Source organism: Oryza brachyantha, chromosome 8 (genome assembly GCF_000231095.2).
Source record: "Oryza brachyantha chromosome 8, ObraRS2, whole genome shotgun sequence".
Lineage (NCBI taxonomy): Eukaryota > Viridiplantae > Streptophyta > Magnoliopsida > Poales > Poaceae > Oryza > Oryza brachyantha.
This window is the reverse complement of record NC_023170.2, coordinates 2,845,049-2,864,029: the sequence shown is the minus strand read 5'-3', so window position 1 is coordinate 2,864,029 and position 18,981 is coordinate 2,845,049. Positions and strand designations below refer to the sequence as shown.

The 18,981-nt window shown below is 38.6% G+C and overlaps 2 protein-coding genes, 1 long non-coding RNA gene and 1 pseudogene across 3 annotated transcripts; 3 read left to right on the top strand and 1 right to left on the bottom strand.

The window, feature by feature from the left end:
• Window positions 1–3,090, top strand: LOC102704164 (AP2-like ethylene-responsive transcription factor PLT2). The gene is made up of 8 exons (XM_006659109.3): window positions 1–328; window positions 428–510; window positions 1,672–1,680; window positions 1,757–1,851; window positions 1,929–2,002; window positions 2,087–2,137; window positions 2,295–2,377; window positions 2,472–3,090. Exons 1-8 carry the CDS (start codon window positions 57–59, stop codon window positions 2,651–2,653), a joined length of 849 nt encoding a protein of 282 aa, XP_006659172.1. The 5' UTR covers window positions 1–56; the 3' UTR covers window positions 2,654–3,090.
• A 3,978-nt stretch (window positions 3,091–7,068) lies between these two features.
• LOC102703885 (cullin-3A-like) lies at window positions 7,069–10,945 on the top strand. Its single transcript, XM_006659108.2, has 2 exons — window positions 7,069–7,371; window positions 8,799–10,945. Exons 1-2 carry the CDS (start codon window positions 7,211–7,213, stop codon window positions 10,834–10,836), a joined length of 2,199 nt encoding a protein of 732 aa, XP_006659171.1. The 5' UTR covers window positions 7,069–7,210; the 3' UTR covers window positions 10,837–10,945.
• Window positions 10,946–13,435: 2,490 nt separating this feature from the next.
• Window positions 13,436–15,867, top strand: LOC102709672 (annotated as a pseudogene).
• A 1,163-nt stretch (window positions 15,868–17,030) lies between these two features.
• On the bottom strand, window positions 17,031–18,277 carry LOC107304754. The gene is made up of 3 exons (XR_001550781.2): window positions 18,066–18,277; window positions 17,504–17,614; window positions 17,031–17,407 (listed from the first exon to the last, which is right to left on the bottom strand). It is a non-coding gene; the product is annotated as an uncharacterized LOC107304754 (long non-coding RNA).
• Between the last annotated feature and the right edge of the window lie 704 nt (window positions 18,278–18,981).

Here is an 18,981-nt window from a genome sequence, read left to right as displayed (position 1 = left end):
TTTGCGGCGGAGCACTCGGAGATTCCCGAAGAGGCCCGAAGCTTCCACCTGCGGCGATGGCCACCGTGCACCCCGCCTCCTCGGAGCCCGCGCCGCCTCCCAAGGAGGGGGAGGAGCCGGAGCAGCAGCCGCGCGCTGGCGGCACAGACCCGCCTGGCCCCGGGGCGGGCGAGGAGATCGCGGCGCTCGATGAGCAGCAGGCCGTCGCGGATGGGGGAGGGGATGAGGGTAGGGCGGCGGCGGGTGGTGGTGGTGGTGGGAAGCTGGTGGCGGAGGCCATGCGCAAGTACGCCGCGCCGCGGTCGTCGCGGTACCACGGCGTCACCAGGTCTCGGGAGCATGAGAATCCCTCCCTCTGGTCGGTGCTGTTTCCTCTTGCTTCGTGTCTTGGATCTGACATGGTTTGGGTTGGGCTGGGTTGGCGCAGGTTGAAGTGGAGCGGCAAATACGAGGCTCACCTCTGGGACAACACCAGCCAGGTCGAGGGCCGCAAGCGCAAGGGGAAGCATGGTATGCGACTAGTGATTTCATCTTTCATCTTTTTGGTGTCACTATCTAGCCATGAAATTAGCACCTGCCTTTGTTTGATTCGGAACATGAGAAGGTGTCGTAACTCGTAACTCATAAACACACTTGTTAACTATCTCTAGCTGTCTAGCATGCCAATATGAAACAGCAGGAGTTATTCCAATTGCAATTTCTTCATAGGTTTTTAGCTACAGGCTTGACAACAGCTAATTAATAACAGTAGAAAACGATTTGTAATGGTTGTAAGGCTTACATAAGGCTATCTGATACTCCATCTGTCCCAAAATTGGAGGAATTTCAAGTTTTCAACCCATAGGAATTAGGAAATTGAAGGAATAAGAGTGAATGCACACATCAATCTATAGGATTCTTTCCAAGAGGGTTGAGTGGTTGTAAAATTTGCTATGTAAAATGTGGTATTGTAATTTTAACTCACATTAGGAGTCAATGAAGCTACATCATATTACTTACATAGGTTCCATTTGAAAGTCTTGAAGATTTCAGATTTTTGGATTATCTGATTTTTGTGATAGTATTTTGAGTATAAACGACATAATTAACTGCAAAGTTAAAATTTGGCTTTACAAAGGTCAGATGAAGAACTTTTGTATATTTTTTTTTACACGAAATGCACCATTTATGTGCTTGGGAAGCATGCCAATAAATAACCCAAAATTTCTAGAGGAAAAGAACAGAACCATAGTGTGCTGCTTGGATTGATAAATTACATGTTTAGATATGGAAATCAAAGCGCATGAAGCCCTTGGATTAATGTAGGATAGTAGATTAATGATTTGTGTAAGTTTTTTTCCCTTCTTAGGTGATAGGGATATCATTAGACATCTACATCGCACTGTTAGCTTCTTCCTATAAGCTCTGGGCATTGAATTTGAAGTGTTCCTGAAATGAAATGCTTAATTGTAGCCCCCTCTTGATGAATAATTTAATCAGCTCATCTGGATAAATAACCATGGTGTGAGCATATCAAGGTTAAGGGGACAATACAGAAGAAGTTCTTACAATGAAAAACTATCACTTTGTAATGCTTTACTTTCCCTTCATTATTTCTTTCTTTAACTGTTCCTTCTTTGTATGTTGTGCATGGGGGATCTGGCACCTTTGGCTACTATTATGATTCTTCAGTGTACTTAGGTAAATGGCAGTCGCATAATGAATTCATTTGAAGCATAAATGAAGTTTACTTATATCTTCATTTTTGGCATATCAGGAAGCTATGTTACTGAAGAGAATGCTGCAAGGGCGCATGACCTTGCAGCCCTTAAATACTGGGGTGCAGGGCTAAATACCAAACTTAACTTCAATGTAAGAATTGTCTGTTTATTTGTGATATTTTGAGAACCTGGCATTTTTTTTGGAATTAAGATCCTTTATTTCACTAGATTTCTGATTATGAGAAAGAAATTGAGCTTATGAAGACAATGACTCAAGATGAATTTGTGGTGTACATAAGAAGGTCAGTGAAGATAAAATTGAATGATTGCTGTATGGGCAATCTTTGTGTAATGATTGTTGTAACTGTTCTGGGTGATTTTTACAGGCAGAGCAGCTGTTTCTCAAGAGGAACTTCATCATATAGGGGTGTAACAAGGTGCTGTTCTCTGCATTGCTATCTGGTCGTCTTAATTAAATCATGAATAATTGTATCCCTTTAGTTCCAATTAAAGGAAATAATTTTTCAATTATGTTAGACCAAGTACTCTGAATATTCTACTCAACTTTGCAACTTAATCACTTGGACTAAACAGGCGAAAGGATGGTAGATGGCAAGCACGGATTGGTAGAATTGGAGAAAGTAGAGACACCAAAGACATCTATCTTGGCACCTTTGGTGAGTAACCTTTTCTTTTTATCATTTACCTTTTATAACTTGAAACCTTCATGAGCCTGTTTGTAGCAAACAATTGACCTAGCTTAGTTTTCAGAAACGGAGATAGAGGCAGCTGAAGCTTATGACCTAGCTGCGATTGAACTTCGTGGTGTCCATGCTGTGACCAACTTTGATATTAGTAACTACTGTGAAGACGGTTTGAAAAAACTAGAAGGCTCATCAGAGGTTCCGAAGCTAGAGGGTCCATCAGAGGTTGCGAAGCTTGCTGGACAATAGATAAAAGAATACAACTTGTAAATTGTTTTTCCTTTCATTTTTCCTTTTTACACCAATTTGGCTCTTTCAGTTTTCCCGCGCGCCTGTGTGCTTTTCTATAGATTCCATGTAACGTGCTGTTATGCCGGTGTCTACCTGACTGCAGAGATAGGAACATGTGATGTTAGGAATGTTCAGTTGATAATGTGCCATAATGTAGCTAGGCTTGTTACCTTCGTGTGTTTTGCAATAGGTTTATTGCCAGAACCAAGACACGGCAGTCTTTCCTAGCACATTCCACAGTGGCTAGCTGGTGCTGCGTTATGTCCGTTGTTTGTGATGCTTTATTGGATGTAGGAATTTAATGGTAATTTTCTAGGAATTTTAGAGGGGATAGTTCAATTTTCATACGAACTCTTGTTAATCTGATTGGTCTGAAGTCCACAGCTTACGATGTTTGGTGTCCTATGGTTTCCCTGAGTTCTGAGAATTCTGTCTTACGTGCACTGAATCTAGGGCCCTGTTTGGGGGAGATTTGGCAGTTGCACCTTCCTATAGAATCTCTAACTGTTAAAAAAAAAAGTTCCCAAACAACATTCAGATTTTAAGAATCTACCATTGCAGAAGTTAGAAAATAAGATAGAAGTCCAGAAGTAGAGAAATCTGGCTTTCTCAAATTCAAATTCTTGCCAGCTAACTTCTCCCTAGAATCTTAAGCCTCCTAAGACAGGGCCTAGGTTTCCATGCAAATCTAACATACATCAAATTGTGTCTACTCTTGATGTGCACCAGAGTCTCAATTTTTCGATGAGATGATAATCGATTGAACAGAGCGACGTTGGTGATCTGACTACAATTGTCCATGGATGTTGTACATTAGCAATTGTTACACCAACTCTAAAGACAATTAGCAATTGTTACACCAACTCCAAAGACAATCGTGAACTTGACAGACGCACAGTTAGCTGTAATCGAGGCATAGCATGAATACGATGAAAAAGCAGCTCAAATTGTAGAATAAAGATGTAGAATTAAATCGACAAAGTAACAAAAGGTGGGGTTTTGAAATAAGGAAACCGACAATCTAACCGATCACAGAAAAAAAAAACAGTGGAACTAAATTTTGGTCTAAACAAAACCCTAGTTGTTGTATGGCTAAAGGAAATATACAGGTAGGACAAATTGGGTCATCCTCAAACCCTATGATGTGTCCAAATGGACTCAACTTGATACATGAACCTACGGTTAAAAACTAGTGATGTAGCATCAATGGTCATAACATCCTAATAATGTTTTGGCAATTATGACCGATTGGAGAGGAATATGGATATGAAGCTGAATCTAGACTTTGAGATATTTTCATGAAGTATTTATATGCCCCAAATGGACTTCTGGATCAATGGCTATGCTTGTTTTGAATCTGACACTGTTCAAGAGGTCGAGCCAGGGACGATCTTTCTTCATCTTGTCCTTTGTTCGTGAGCACAATAACATTATCACAAGCACTTACTAGTATCCAAATTAATAAATCATGCTTATGCATTTCCAAGAATATATTCGCTTGATAATTAAGTTGTGAGCATGAAAACGTGTGATAGGTTCTTGTAACGCTGGTTCGGTCTATGGATTTTGGCGTAGTTATATCGTTAGTGGAGATGTCCTCGTCAGCTTTGCATATGAGAATCTATTATTTCACACCAAAGTTTATACTCAAACATTTACTGGGGTAATAGCCACCTCCTCCCTCACATCATGGATTTTCGTCAAAAGATTTGATTCTTCATCTCTATTCCCCTTTTGATTCTTCTTCTTGGTTGCCACTTTCATGGATCTAGATCATTTACTGCGAGACTTTTACAAAAACCCATATATGATTTGTTCGAAGCTGAAACTACGACTCCCTTTATTTCAAACGTACAACTAGATTAATTTGTCATGAGACAGAGAAACTATGCAAATATAAGCTTTAGTAAAACACATGCATTATAATAAAACAAAAAAAATATTGTAATTGGTTAAGACAAGAAATTAGACAGAGCAATGGGAGTAAACCGGAAAAAGGTAAAGAAAATACGTAAATAAGTTGATACATGTAAAAAGTTGTTATATGTTAAGATAAATTTTAAATGTTGGAAACTGCTGGAGTATATCACTATATGGAAGAGTATATACAAATACGTAAATTATTTATATTGTTGATTTCTACCGGGAAGATATGTCGTTGAATCAATTCTTTCGTTTGTAGAGAAGAGATAGACACATCTGGAGGGGGCTAGAAACTCTGATTTTGTAAGCTTTATTATGGGCAAAGTTAAGTCTATTTTTATGGTAGTTAAATGCGCATAGAAACATAAAGAAAAACTTATTACACCATATGATTATGAATATAAAAGTGTTTCAGTATTCACAATTTAAATAGTGACAGGGTGAGGCAAGAATTGAATAATCTATTTTCAGACAAAATGATGTTGATAAAAAGGCCCGTAACAATACTGTCACTTTTCACACATATGACATAGAGAATATGGATCATGGAGCAGACAATTTCTGAACTTATATAGCAAAGGACAACATCTTGTAGGTTAATGGGACAAGTATCTGCAAAAGCTACAAAGCATTAAACAAGGCACCCCTCTCATCCTCTCATGCTCAGGAACAAATTCTAGTTATGTTGCATTTTTTTTTATGTTGTTGATGTAGTATATATTTTTCAAAACTACTTCTACATGGGATGGGATGTGAAAAACTGTTCCACGCAGTTGACGTGTCTGTTTTGCTGACATGCCCGGTAACACTAAAAAATACTATCTTTGATAATAATTTTATTTTTTGATTTCTGTGTCTGACCATTCATCTTATTTGAAAAATTTATATAAAAAGTTAAAAAAATTATTCATGCATAAAGTACTATTAATATTTTATCATCTAGTAACAATAAAAATACGAATCACAAAAAAACTTTAAATAAGACGAAGAGTCAAAACATTATATCTAAAATCTGGAAAATGAAGTTATTATAGGACAGAGAGAGTATGTATAGTACCTGCACTTAAGAGCATTATCTCACTGGCTTATCACATCAAAACGTCTAGATCTTAGTTGTATTTAAAAGCGCCCTCTTGCAGAAGTTAAATGTACAAAGATATTCAACTTTATCACCCTTATCTTTTGGCTTTTGATTATATTTATAAGTCATAATTTGAATTTTTAACCTTAAATTTGGAGTTGATTTTTAGGATTTTTTTATAGTAGTTTATTTTTCAGCCTTAACTTTAGATCGCTATGAACACATATATACAAATTTATTAACAAATTATTTTCTATTTGTAAATATGTCTTATGGTTTTTTCTTTAAAAAGCCAAAAAGATGACCCCTAGTAAGCTATACTACTACAATACACCCATCAACTAAGAGGGTCATTGTTTGACTTATCGGGAAAAAAATAAATGACATATTTATAAATAAAAAATAATTTGGATATAAGAACTCAAGACTGAAAAATAAACAATAATGAATAAATTCTAAAATTAAGGTTAAAAATTCAAGATTTAGTTTATATGTATAAACAGAAGCGAAGATACGAGGACGCAAGTTTTTATATTAGGATATCAATTTATCTACTAAGTAATAACGGTTAGAAAGACGAAACATGTGAATTAGTTTAGATACAGGTAAATGTTAATAGTTGATTTTACACCACTGTCTTAAAATTTGATATGTTTGTAAAGTTTTTTTGCCAATAATAATTGTTGGCTCAGATAACATGATCTCCAACGTAATTATGCACTATCTATAAAAATAAAAACACTATATTATTTGCCCATACGCGTTTGGATATTTTGACACAGAGAACTCCGTTACTTAATGTATAGTAGTAATGGACTTAAATTTGAATCAAACATAAAACCGAGCGATAATTTGGAATTATAATCCCTCGAACGTCCCCAAACAAACCGGACAAACCAAGCCGGATCTAAACTATATAACATGCATTGTAACAGATCTATATAACCGTAATAAACTCTACATATAGACAAAAATAAATGATCTCCCGTAAAGACCCGTAAAAAAATTAGTTAAGAAACTTTATCGTTTTATATTTTTTTAAAAGCAATGATTTTTATATGATACAGACTATGAGATAGGGACAGAGAGGATAGTTTCCAGTTACTCCGTCTCACAGTAAACTTATTTTTTATTTTTCTATACCTAACGTTTGATCAATCATCTTATTTAAAAAATTTGTAAAAAACTTAAAAAATTAGTTACGTATAAAAAATTAGTTACGTATAAAGTATTATTCATATTTTATCATATAGTAGTAATAAAAATATTAATAAAAAAATATAAAAAAGACGAATGGTTAATTATTATGTGATGGAGATCGAAGATAGTAGTTTATATAGATATATATAATAATAAAATCGTCGAGAAACTCCTCTCTCTCTCCCTCTCGACTCTCCGTCGCCCCAATGTCCGCGAGACGAAACCCTAGCCTCGCCTGAATCCGCAGTAGCGGCCTCGCCGGAGCACCCGCGCCCGCCCGTGCGGCGGAGGCGGAGGAACAGGGGGTGGAGATGAGTTCGCAGAAGAAGCGGCCGCAGAGGATCGAGCCGTTCAGGCACCGGGTGGAGACGGACCCCAAGTTCTTCGAGAAGGGGTGGAGGAAGCTGGAGGACGCCATCCGCGAGATCTACAACCACAACGCCAGCGGCCTCTCCTTCGAGGAGCTCTACAGGTTCGCGTCCCCCCTCCTAATGCTCGAATTTTTTTGCAGTGGCGGCGGGGTGTATGATCGTGGCGTACAGGGCCTAGCTGATTGAGGAAATAGCGCGAGGGTTCGATTCATCTGGAAAGGAATGTCTAGTTCGTTAGTTTTGTGGTTTTGTGGATTTAGTTGTGCGGGATTACACAATGCAGAGATGGCGATATGTGAATATTTTGGAATACATAGTTCCTTCGGAAAAAATAATTCTTTTGATTATTAGGATGGATTTTTAGGGCAGCCCCTAGATTCACGATTTGTTATATGGACATGAAAAATATAGTTTTTTGATTACTAGGGTGGATTTTAGGACAGCTCCTAGATTCAATGCGGGACTGGAAGCTTAGTCTAATAATAATATATGCTTTCATATTGCTATAGAAGTAACTCATCATTATGTTTAGTAAGATAAGTTTGTCAGACACAAGAAAATCATGTGCAGTTAATTACTTTCTTTATATAGGTCTTAAATACTTAACTTTGTAGTTGGTACAGAAGTTCGAAAGGTTGCATATGTTAGTTTACTAATGGACCTCTTGGTTCCTCATACTTTGCTGTGCTCCATAGACTTAAGTGCAATGGGTTCTTAATTCCTGTTGCATTTTCGGGCTCATGGTTGTTTTTGGTATACCATGCTATCAAGCAATTAATGTTGCAAACCACATGTAAGATGTGTTTCAGGAAGTGACAAATGCACCCTTGTATTAGAAGGAAAATACCATTGATTCTACAAGCTTTAATTTTTGAAGAACTTTGAAGCAGCTTACATGTAATCAATTAATCATACTCACTACCTCTAGGGAAATCCGTCTCAGGTCAATTCTCGTCACTGGAGTTTGCATGCTCTATGTTATGGATCTGTTTGCGACTGGAAAAACAAGTCCTTGTCCCCTTGAAACAAGATGAGCTAAACAATGTCTCAAAAAGTCAAAATACTTATGAAAGTTTCTCTTCTTTATATTCGTTATTTTTTTTCAGTGGAAAATTATTATTTTCCTTTCATGAGAACTCTATTTTACAATGGCAAGCATTGGTTTTTACTATTCCTGTACATGGTGCATCTATAATATAGAAACTGGATTACTGAAGTACCAATTGTTTGTCCAACAGAACTCTGTAGCTGCTGTTATGGGCCTTGCATCATTCTATACTCTTAACAAAGGTACAATGAATAGAGTTTTAAGACAGAACCAAAGGACAACCCCCCTGTTTGCCCTTTAGCGATGTGCTATCTCTGAATTGTTTTTTTCCTGGGAATACCTTCGTTAATATTATTGGGCTTTCAAGTTATCGTGTCTCAGATGAGCTACTAGCCTTTCATGGCACAAAATTACTTTACTTGTTTGAAACCACTAGCCTTCTTGCGACCAGAACATAATATTGTCCTTACATTTTGGCAGGACTGCTTATAATTTGGTGCTTCACAAACATGGTCCAAAGCTCTATGACAAACTGATGAAAAACATGGCAGAGCACCTGCAAGAAATGCGCATATCAATAGAGGCTGCTCAAGGTGGTCTCTTCTTGGAAGAGTTGCAGAGGAAGTGGGATGATCACAATAAGGCATTGCAGATGATCAGAGATATCCTGATGTACATGGACAGGGTTTTTATTCCCACCAATAAGAAGACACCTGTATTTGATCTTGGCTTGGATCTTTGGAGAGATACCATTGTTCGGTCTCCTAAGATTCATGGAAGGTTGCTTGACACACTTCTTGATCTCATACATAGAGAGAGAACTGGTGAAGTGATAAATAGATCCTTGATGAGGAGTACGACTAAAATGTTGATGGATCTAGGTTCTTCTGTTTATCAGGATGATTTTGAAAAGCCCTTCCTTGAAGTGTCTGCTAGTTTTTACAGTGGTGAGTCACAAAGATTCATAGAGTGTTGTTCTTGTGGTGAATACCTTAAGAAGGCTCAGCAGCGGCTTGATGAAGAAGCAGAGCGTGTTTCACAGTACATGGATGGCAAAACTGATGAGAAGATAACTGCTGTTGTGGTGAAAGAGATGCTCGCAAACCACATGCAGAGGTTGATTCTTATGGAGAACTCAGGGCTTGTCAAAATGCTTGTTGAGGACAGGTATGAAGACCTGACCATGATGTATAGTTTGTTTCAACGTGTTCCTGATGGCCACTCAACAATTAAATCCGTGATGAATTCGCATGTTAAAGAAACTGGGAAGAATATGGTAACAGATCCTGAGAGGCTGAAGGATCCTGTTGATTTTGTCCAGAGGCTTCTAAATGAAAAGGATAAATATGACAGTATTGTTACCACTTCCTTTAGCAACGACAAGAGTTTCCAAAATGCTCTGAATTCCTCCTTTGAGCATTTTATTAACTTAAACAACAGATGCCCTGAGTTCATCTCGCTGTATGTTGATGACAAACTGCGTAAAGGAATGAAAGAGTCCAATGAGGATGATGTTGAGACTGTCCTGGATAAAGTTATGATGCTGTTTAGGTACTTGCAGGAGAAAGATTTGTTTGAAAAATACTACAAACAACACTTGGCAAAGCGTCTTCTTTCTGGGAAGGCTGCATCTGATGATTCTGAGAGGAGTATGCTTGTGAAGCTCAAGACCGAATGTGGATATCAGTTTACTTCAAAATTGGAAGGCATGTTCAATGATTTGAAGACCTCTCATGATACCACACAAGGATTTTATGGTGCTACTCCTGATTTGGGGGATGCACCTACCATATCTGTCCAGATACTCACCACTGGGTCTTGGCCAACACAACCTTGCAACACCTGCAACCTTCCTCCTGAAATTCTCGGCGTGTCTGAGATGTTTCGGGGTTACTACCTTGGTACCCACAATGGCAGGAGACTGACATGGCAAACGAACATGGGTACTGCCGACATCAAAGCAGTATTTGGGAATGGCAGCAAGCATGAGCTAAACGTGTCAACCTACCAGATGTGTGTTCTCATGCTGTTTAACTCAGCAGACTGTTTATCTTACCGTGATATTGAGCAGACTACGGTGATACCCGCTGCAGACCTCAAGCGCTGCCTTCAGTCTCTCGCTCTTGTGAAGGGCAAGAATGTTCTGCGAAAGGACCCTATGAGCAGGGACATCTCTGATGATGACAACTTCTACGTCAACGACAAGTTCACCAGCAAGTTGTTCAAGGTGAAGATTGGCACGGTGGCAACACAAAAGGAGTCCGAGCCAGAGAAGATGGAGACCAGGCAGAGAGTCGAGGAGGACAGGAAGCCTCAGATCGAGGCAGCCATCGTGAGAATCATGAAGTCTAGAAGAGTGCTAGATCACAACAGCATAGTGACAGAGGTGACGAAGCAGCTGCAGCCTCGTTTCATGCCCAACCCTGTCGTGATAAAGAAGAGAATTGAGTCTCTAATAGAGCGTGAGTTCCTGGAGAGGGACAGGACAGACAGGAAACTGTACCGGTATCTTGCATAATTATTAGTTTTCTTTTGGATTCTTTAACCTGACCATAAGCGAACAGTGGCCTTTGTATTTATATACGTACTTTTTGTTGAATTAAGTTTTGCTCTCTAGATCCTGGTAACATATGGTGCTGTGTGGAGTTTCTGTTTGCTTTGCATCCTGAGGTAGATGTCACTGGCTGTTTCCTGGGTGTTTTCTTCAAGATGACGGTTTTGTACTTGTGTAGCTATAACTACCCACTTTTGGAATCCATCTAGGGATTTCTATAGATTTGAAACGGGACGGTTAAATATATTGTCTCATTTTTTTTAATACATTCAAAAGAAATCATCCCTTCCGTTCTATTTGAAATCTTTGGATTGTAATTTGTTCTGTGTGCTAGTTCATCCTCTATAACAGGCATAGTGATGAACCGAAAATGCACTCGCGTGTACATTTAACAGGATTGCGATAGTCGTTCTTGTGTTACTGTGTAGGCTCCTACATGTCACTGAAGGTTGCAGCCAGTTCCTGCTAACCTGCCACTGGGGAGGATATTGGTTAATCCATATCCATACCCAAATTTACCCATACTTATTTTAAAATAAAATATCCATACTCAAACTAAATGGGTATTACCGATGGCTATGGGTAACCAGCGAATAGTGAGACAATATTTGAGTCACACATGTACAAATTGATCAAAATTTATACAAAATTGCTTTTATATATAATAAATCATTCCACTAAATTTTAGTCAAATTTAATAAAAAACTATAGTGTAAACGCGAGTTTAAAAATTTTAGGTCTGAGTTTATACATACTAAATATATACGAGTAAAGTGGGTAAAATAGTTAATACCCTCTCCATACCTAAAGTCTCGGTGGATAATTTTTCTTTACCCATATCCAACTCAAATGAGATGAGTATGGGTTTGGAGGTGGGTAATGAATTACCGGTGGCAGGTCTAGTTCATGCTCCTATTGCTCCTTTTCGTTAGGATGTGTTTGGCTATAGCTAAGCTAACCTCTTCAAAACCCAGACCGGGCCTAAAAAAGCCCAGACAAAATATGTAGACCCAAGCCAACAATTCACAAAAAACAAACCCCAAACCCAAAAAGACCCCCGGATTTCTCAGGCTGGACTATGACTTTTTTTAGGCTTTTCACAAAATTTAAAGCTTTTTTCAGGCTTCAATATTCAGACCCGGGCCCAATCCAATACATGGTCAGGCTAGGCTAGCCTGGCCCTGTTTCGTAGGGATTCTCATTCTCGATTTTAAGAATCCTCGATTTTTCGGAGAATTAATAAAATCCAATCCAAACTATAAAAAGTGATTCTAATTCTGAGATGAAAAAAAAATGATTCCTCCTATTTACACAGAAAACATAAATATTATTAAAAAGTAGGTTTTTCATCTGAATCTATAAATCTCTCCCTGTGCTTACATACAGTCAGACAGAATCTGTATTCGTGTGGCCCTCTCCATGTTAGACCCACCTGCCTGGTTCTATGATGGGGCCTTGTTTTGTAGCATAACTACCAATCTGACCCTGTTTTTGCCAACTTTGCTCATTTAACTCTTTTTTCCATAACTGAATCCACCATCTAACCTATTCCGTTAAGCACAGGAAACTGTACCTTAGGTTAAAGAATTCACTTTTGCTGTTGTTAATTTGATCTGACTTTTAAAAGGTTTTTGTTAGTTTCGCCTAATGTTCGTTGCAAATTAGTGTACTTTGTATTTGTATATGGTTTTGACTCGACAAATTTGACTTAATATATTTGGTTTGCAACAAATTTGATTTTGGTTTGACAAATTTTATTCCATTTTGATAGAACTTTGACAAAATTTCTAGAACCAAGACGAATTTGAAATACGAACAAACATATCAAAAATATTTTAAATTCATCTAATTTCAAATTTGTTCCGTAGAAAATGGAATAAAAATTTGAAATTGAAAAAGGGAAATTTGAAATAATTCTAAAAGGCTCGTTCTTATTTTAAATTCATTAAAGCTTTATCGAATTTGCCAAAGTTCTAAAAAAATAAAATAAAAATTTGTCAAATCGGATTCAAATTTATCTCAAACAAAATAAATTAAGTCAAATATGAAATGTTATTCCATTTTGACTGAACTTTGAAGAATTTGATATTTCAATAAACTTTTTAGAAGTACTGTTCATATTTTCAATTCATCAAATAGTTTGTCAAATTTGTCAAAAACAAATTAAAACAATTTGACACAAATTTGTCCAACCATACACAAAGCGCACTAATTTTTCATGAAATTGAGGTCAATGTAGCAAAAACTTTTGGAAAGTAGAGTCAAATAAGCAAGAGCAGGATAATCATTTTTTGACCTAAGTTAACACGTTGCCTGTGTTTAACGGTATAGGGTCAAATAAACAAAGTTAGTAAAACAGGGTTAAATTGGTAGTTAGGCTATAAAACGGGGTCAAAAGCGCAATTCTCTTCTATAATAGGTTGAGGTTTTTAAGGGGTCTAATTGTAAAAACAAATTTCTAAAAAGGGTCGAAATGCAATCAATTCAGCCAAAATACACCTCTCCCGTGCTTTGAGATTCGGGCTCTCCCTCTCTCGCCGGCGAGCCGCGAGCGCGTGTCGAGATGCTCGCCCCCGCCGCGGCGGCGGCGCGCTGCCCGCTCCCCCTCCTCCTCCTGCGGCCGCAACCGCCGGCGCCGCGCCTCGCCGCCACCCGCCGCTCCTTCTCCTCCCGCTCCTCCGGGATGCGGCGCGTCAGCGCGGCCGCGGTCGCGGTGGGAGGGCGCGGGTCGTCTCCGGCGTACGGCGGGCTGCTGCTCGACGCCGGGGGCACGCTGCTGCAGCTGGCGCGGCCGGTCGGCGAGACCTATGCGTCCCTCGGCCGGCGATACGGTTCGGACTTGTATCCCCTCCCACTCAATCACCTTCGCTTCGGTTCTTGCGCTTACGGCGGGCATTTCGTCGAACACTTGGCGTGTGGCCTGGCCTCGTGCTGTTCGGCACTGGCGTCATCCTCCAGGTGTGAGTAAGCCCGAGGAGAAGATCATGGAGGGATTCAAGCGGGCCTTCTCGGCGCCATGGCCGAAGACGCTCAGGTACCAGGTAATAGACATAGTCCCATGGAGACGCATCAGATCAGAGAGCACCAATGTTGCTTGTGTAAGTCGTGAAATTGCTGTGAGTTTGCTGCTGAGGTGATGATGTTTTGGGTTTCAGGGGGATGGACGGCCGTTCTGGAGGATTGTGGTGGCAGAAGCAACCGATTGCACCAACAATGACTATTTCGAAGAAGTATATCAGGTATCTCGTGCGGAGTGCTTAATTGTAACTTGCTAAGGATGAATGCTTTGTTTTCATTCTCTCCGTTTCAAAGAAGGATTAGGAAATTGTTTTGGTCATTAGATGATTGCTTTGCTGAAGGTTACTCAAGGTTGATGAGAGTTCATCCTGAAATAGTTTTCGATATTTTGTCTTCTGAAGAAAGGCGCAGACCATTTTTCATAACATTACTAGCAAAATACCTAGCTTTGCTATGGAAACGTATTACAAAATATTATAGGAATTTTTTATCAATTATACTAATATCACTTGTTTAAACCAAATATGGATTATTTCATAATATCAGGAAATACCATGGGTTAATTTGCAAAAGAACCGTAGAAAACAGTGGGGTGGAAGATTTATTGCTACCACCACTAGAGACATTTAAAGTAGTATAGATAAGCTTTCCTTTTTTTTTTTTCAAACATAACCTTGTGACTGAGAAAATGGAGAGAATGAACAGTATTATGGATATGCTGTCAGAGAACTATTATCCAGATAAACAATCTTTATAGTTGATATTGGGTGACCACTGAGTACATATTCCCTGGTCTACTTAGAATTAAGAGTCCGCTGTTGATAATGAACAGATGTTTTTGAAGTTGAAGATCAGTGCCTTTTAAGTTGTAACTAAGAGTCAAAGAGAAATCAACATTTTTTCATTTATTGATCCATTGTTTGAGTCGTATTTTTACCATGTGACCTTTAGTTGGAATTGCTCTATCTGTCAGTATTATGCTTATGGAGATGCGTGGCGTCTGCCTGCTGGGGCTTATGAAATGCTGCATGATTTAAAGAATGCTGGATGTCGTTGATTCATGTATATTCTTCCTTTTTCAGTTCCCAATATTAACTTATGGCTCTGTGCCTTAAAACCCTTATCTGACACTTTTTTGTCTGCAAATTTCAGTTAAGCTGGCTGTGATATCTAACTTCAACACTCACGCAAATTACTTAAGGACCTCCATGTCTCAGAAATGTAAGTGCATATAACATTGCCTTTTCAAAATACCTTGCTGTTACGAAAATTTTGAGTAATGGTCATATGCTAACAGATCTTGAGCTGTCCAGGTTTGATGCCATTGATGTATCATCAGAGGTTGGCCATGAGAAACCTGCTCCAGAGATCTTCAAAATAGCATTAGGTACATAATAGCATTTAGTTTATGAGCTAAGTTTTTGTTTTTTCAGTACAACTCAAAGTGGCCGGATTTCTATTCTTTAGATCAAATGGGTGTGGAGGCTGGCAAGGCAGTACATGTCGGAGATGATGAAACTGCAGACAAGGCTGGTGCTAAGGCTATAGGGCTTGAGTGCTGGTATGCATTATCTTTCCCCATTTCATTCCTTTCACTATGCATTGCAACTGTGTAGATACCTTACTTCATGTGACTGATTTCTTATTAATGCCATTATGATCTTGCCACCATTTTTAGGCTACGGGGAGAGGATGTGAAGACATTTGCCGAGATACGAGACCGAATACTAACAAGATTTCCAGAATGACATCAGAGAGCTCACTACAGGTTATCATCACAGGCTGTACATTTTTTTTCTCTCCAAAGCTTCATTGTCATGACCAAGAGGTGCCAACTATTATAATTTATCATAGTCAAATAGTAGTAGCATTGGATTATCAATGTATTTGCATTTGCAATAAACTAGCATTTTTGCTATTAAATGTGGTGAAAGCTACTTAACCAGACCAACATATTACAGACACATTACGTCAGGTTTTTCCCACTCCTATGCCTGAATATTATGTACAGGCTCTAGATTACTGTCCATTCCTAAAACCAAACATGATTAAATAGGCATAGCTTCGAAATGGAATGAAATTTTAACAAATACACATAGCTTCGAAATGCAGTTTATTTTTCATGCGTGACTTAGAGTAGGCAGATACTACAGCTCTGCTTATTGTGTGATGCTGACATGATCTAAGATGATGTCGTCGTCCCTATCCCCAGTTTCCATCATGGTCTCGGCAGTGGCGTCGGAGATTCCCAGCATGACCTCTCCAGTGATCCTCTCCTTGTCGCCCAGCTCGCCTCTGACGGATGTTTGGATGGATCCATGTCACCTCCCTTGCAGCCTCTTCTGCTTCCTTGACCTCCCTGATACCAGCATTATCACAGTTGACGGGGACCCTGAATCTCTCGAACATATTGATTCCTCCGCAGCCATGATAATTTGATGCATGACCTTTATACTTGGTGTTCTGAACATTGACATCACGGTATACAAATTCAGACCGAATGGGAAACTAAGATAAGATTTACAAGTAAGTGAAGCTGTGTTGTCCTGTATACTAAACTTAGAACAGGTGCAGTCGTGCAACGAGCATAGGCCATTAGGCTTACACACCTGGTGTGGATATTTAAAAGTGACCTGAATTCCCGTGCTAGGCAGATTGAACATGATTATTTGAAGTTGAATTGCATTTTCTAACAACTTTTCATTTATTTCAAATTATTTTCTGTGCAATTTATAGCGATTAATATCTACCCACACAGTGAACTACTCCCTTTGTCCCAAAAAAAAGACCAATTCTTCGGTTTTTGTGTCCATCGTTTGACCATCCGCCTTATTTGAAAATTTTTCAGGAAATTAGAAAAAAATTAGTCACACGTAAAATACTATTCATGATTTATCATCTAATAAAAACAAAAATATCAATCACAAAAAAAATTGAATAAGACGAAGAGTCAAAAATTATAGATAAAAAGTGAAAGATTGGTTTATTTTAGGACAGAGGGAGTACGTAGATCTTTTATTTGTCTTCTTTTTATGGTACTAGCGTGGAACACGCTCTTTGCGCGCTACCATCCGGTAGTGAAATGATCACCTCTTTTTTGTTAGGATAAACCTATGGCATTATTCATGTTAATTGGTACTTATCACATATAGTTACTGCATGAACAACATTTGCAAATCAAAATGTAGTAGAGGTTGGCCATCAAAAGACAGCTTAATATTGCTAGGATTGCAACATGACCTCAAGATTAGTACATGTAGTTCTCAAAAAAGATTAGTACATGTAATTGTTGCAAAAAATAAATCAAAGTAAGGTGCCTCTCTCATGGCCTGTATTAGTTCCTCAATTCCCCTCAATCCAAAGAAAGGCCTGCATGATTTAAGCATTCATTGATAGCCCTCGGGGATTGTTATGCTTCCTTTGCCAAGCCCTCGATCAAAAGAATGACATGCACGCTTCCTTTGCCTGGGCAACTTTCCTATTTCATGCAGAAATGGAAGGCACAAATTATTCCAACCTGCATTTTGTTCTGAAAAAAAATTAGTCCATCCTGATTTCATTATAATATTTTCTCATAATCAGCAAAGATTTATTCCATAAAAGGGTAAACAACCTAACATGTGTCGTACAATATTCTCGCGATCAGTAATGAAAATTGAATAATTCATCCAACATCACATATCAACACCAGGCATAATCAATGGATATCAAACCTGGATAAACCCTGCTACATAAATGGAGGATAAACAAAGTCTCAATTAAGAAAGTAGAAAACATACAAACAGGGACTGCTCGTTGGAATGAACAATATAAAATATAAAAGGAGCACTCTTATAATCAATGTCTTCTTGTTGCCACCATGTAAATTCAATTGAGAATAGTGTGCGTGACCAATCAAACCACTGTATGAATCTCTTGAATGAGTAATATAACAATGTTGATTTTTGTCTGAATCGACTGCATGAAATAGTCCTATAATGTGCTTGTTAGAACATCAAAAAAAGAAAAAGAGCAAAACATCCAATGAGATGATAGCTATCATGAAAACAATGGAGATAATTGGTACCTATACAAAGACAAAGTAGTACTGAATAATTATACATAAAGGACAATTCAGAGGGTGCTAGAAGCATCTAGAACTAGCTAGGAAGAAGGAAGATAGGAGAGAGATCGACAAGGTTCAAGCCTGAGCCAGAGGTCGCTGCTGCTGTGGCCTAAGCCATCGTTGCCTGCCTTTTTTCTCCCTTCTAGATGTGCAGCTCTTCCTAATCCAAGTGGTGTGCATGTGCCCCGCCGTTCTTCCCTCACTCTAGTTGCTCATATGCCTCCACCATCCCCACCTCCTAATCATTATAGATCTAATGTCCTTGCATCTAACGCTGGCCCACCACCCTCCTACCCCTCTCCCATCGTCTTCAACTCCGTTACCCTAATCTGTAAGTTTTCTGCCAATGTTCGTGGTCACTGCCACTGTCCTCGTCACCATCGTTGTTTTCTTCTACCTCCTTTCCTACTACATGCTCTAGTCCAAGGTTGATGATGACACCCTAACCAATGGATCACAATCCAACAGCTAGGAAAATCCATTTTTGGATTTTCAAATTTCAATCAATTGATTAATAGCAAGATCGTTAAACATTTTGTATTGTAAAGTGCAAACCTACACCTTCGCAATCTCAGATTAATCATAAACTTATGAAATGCAAATCAAGATTATTACGTGCTCATGCAAGCCAGAAATCAAGTCGTTAAGCTACCAGCTCAATCATTCCATTCTTACATATGGACCATTTCCAAATTTGGTTCACCGATAAATGAACCTATGTATCATTAATATTGTATGTTTTATAATTTGGTTAAGAAGTTCTAGAGCATAATTTTATAGTGCTGCGATGTTTTGATATTACCTTCCTCATATGGCAACATGTGCCATATTCAGATTGCCCTTACCCTGTTAAGTCATTGGTGTTTACTGTATTACTATAAATTAAACTTGTGCCGTCTCCTATACGATTCCTTACCTTATTAAGTCTCTACAGCTTAAATTATCTTGTTAATTATTTACCTCAAGCACATTCATTAAGTCAGTCA

What these genes read in the sequence shown, in the direction of transcription:
- LOC102704164 (XM_006659109.3), top strand. Translation starts at nt 57, where the DNA reads ATGGCCACCGTGCACCCCGCCTCCTCGGAGCCCGCGCCGCCTCCCAAG. An exon ending in TTTGTGGTGTACATAAGAAG is followed by an intron (nt 2,003 to 2,086) that starts GTCAGTGAAGAT and finishes TGATTTTTACAG; the next exon opens with GCAGAGCAGCTGTTTCTCAA. An exon ending in CATCTATCTTGGCACCTTTG is followed by an intron (nt 2,378 to 2,471) that starts GTGAGTAACCTT and finishes CTTAGTTTTCAG; the next exon opens with AAACGGAGATAGAGGCAGCT.
- LOC102703885 (XM_006659108.2), top strand. Translation starts at nt 7,211, where the DNA reads ATGAGTTCGCAGAAGAAGCGGCCGCAGAGGATCGAGCCGTTCAGGCAC. An exon ending in TCCTTCGAGGAGCTCTACAG is followed by an intron (nt 7,372 to 8,798) that starts GTTCGCGTCCCC and finishes ACATTTTGGCAG; the next exon opens with GACTGCTTATAATTTGGTGC.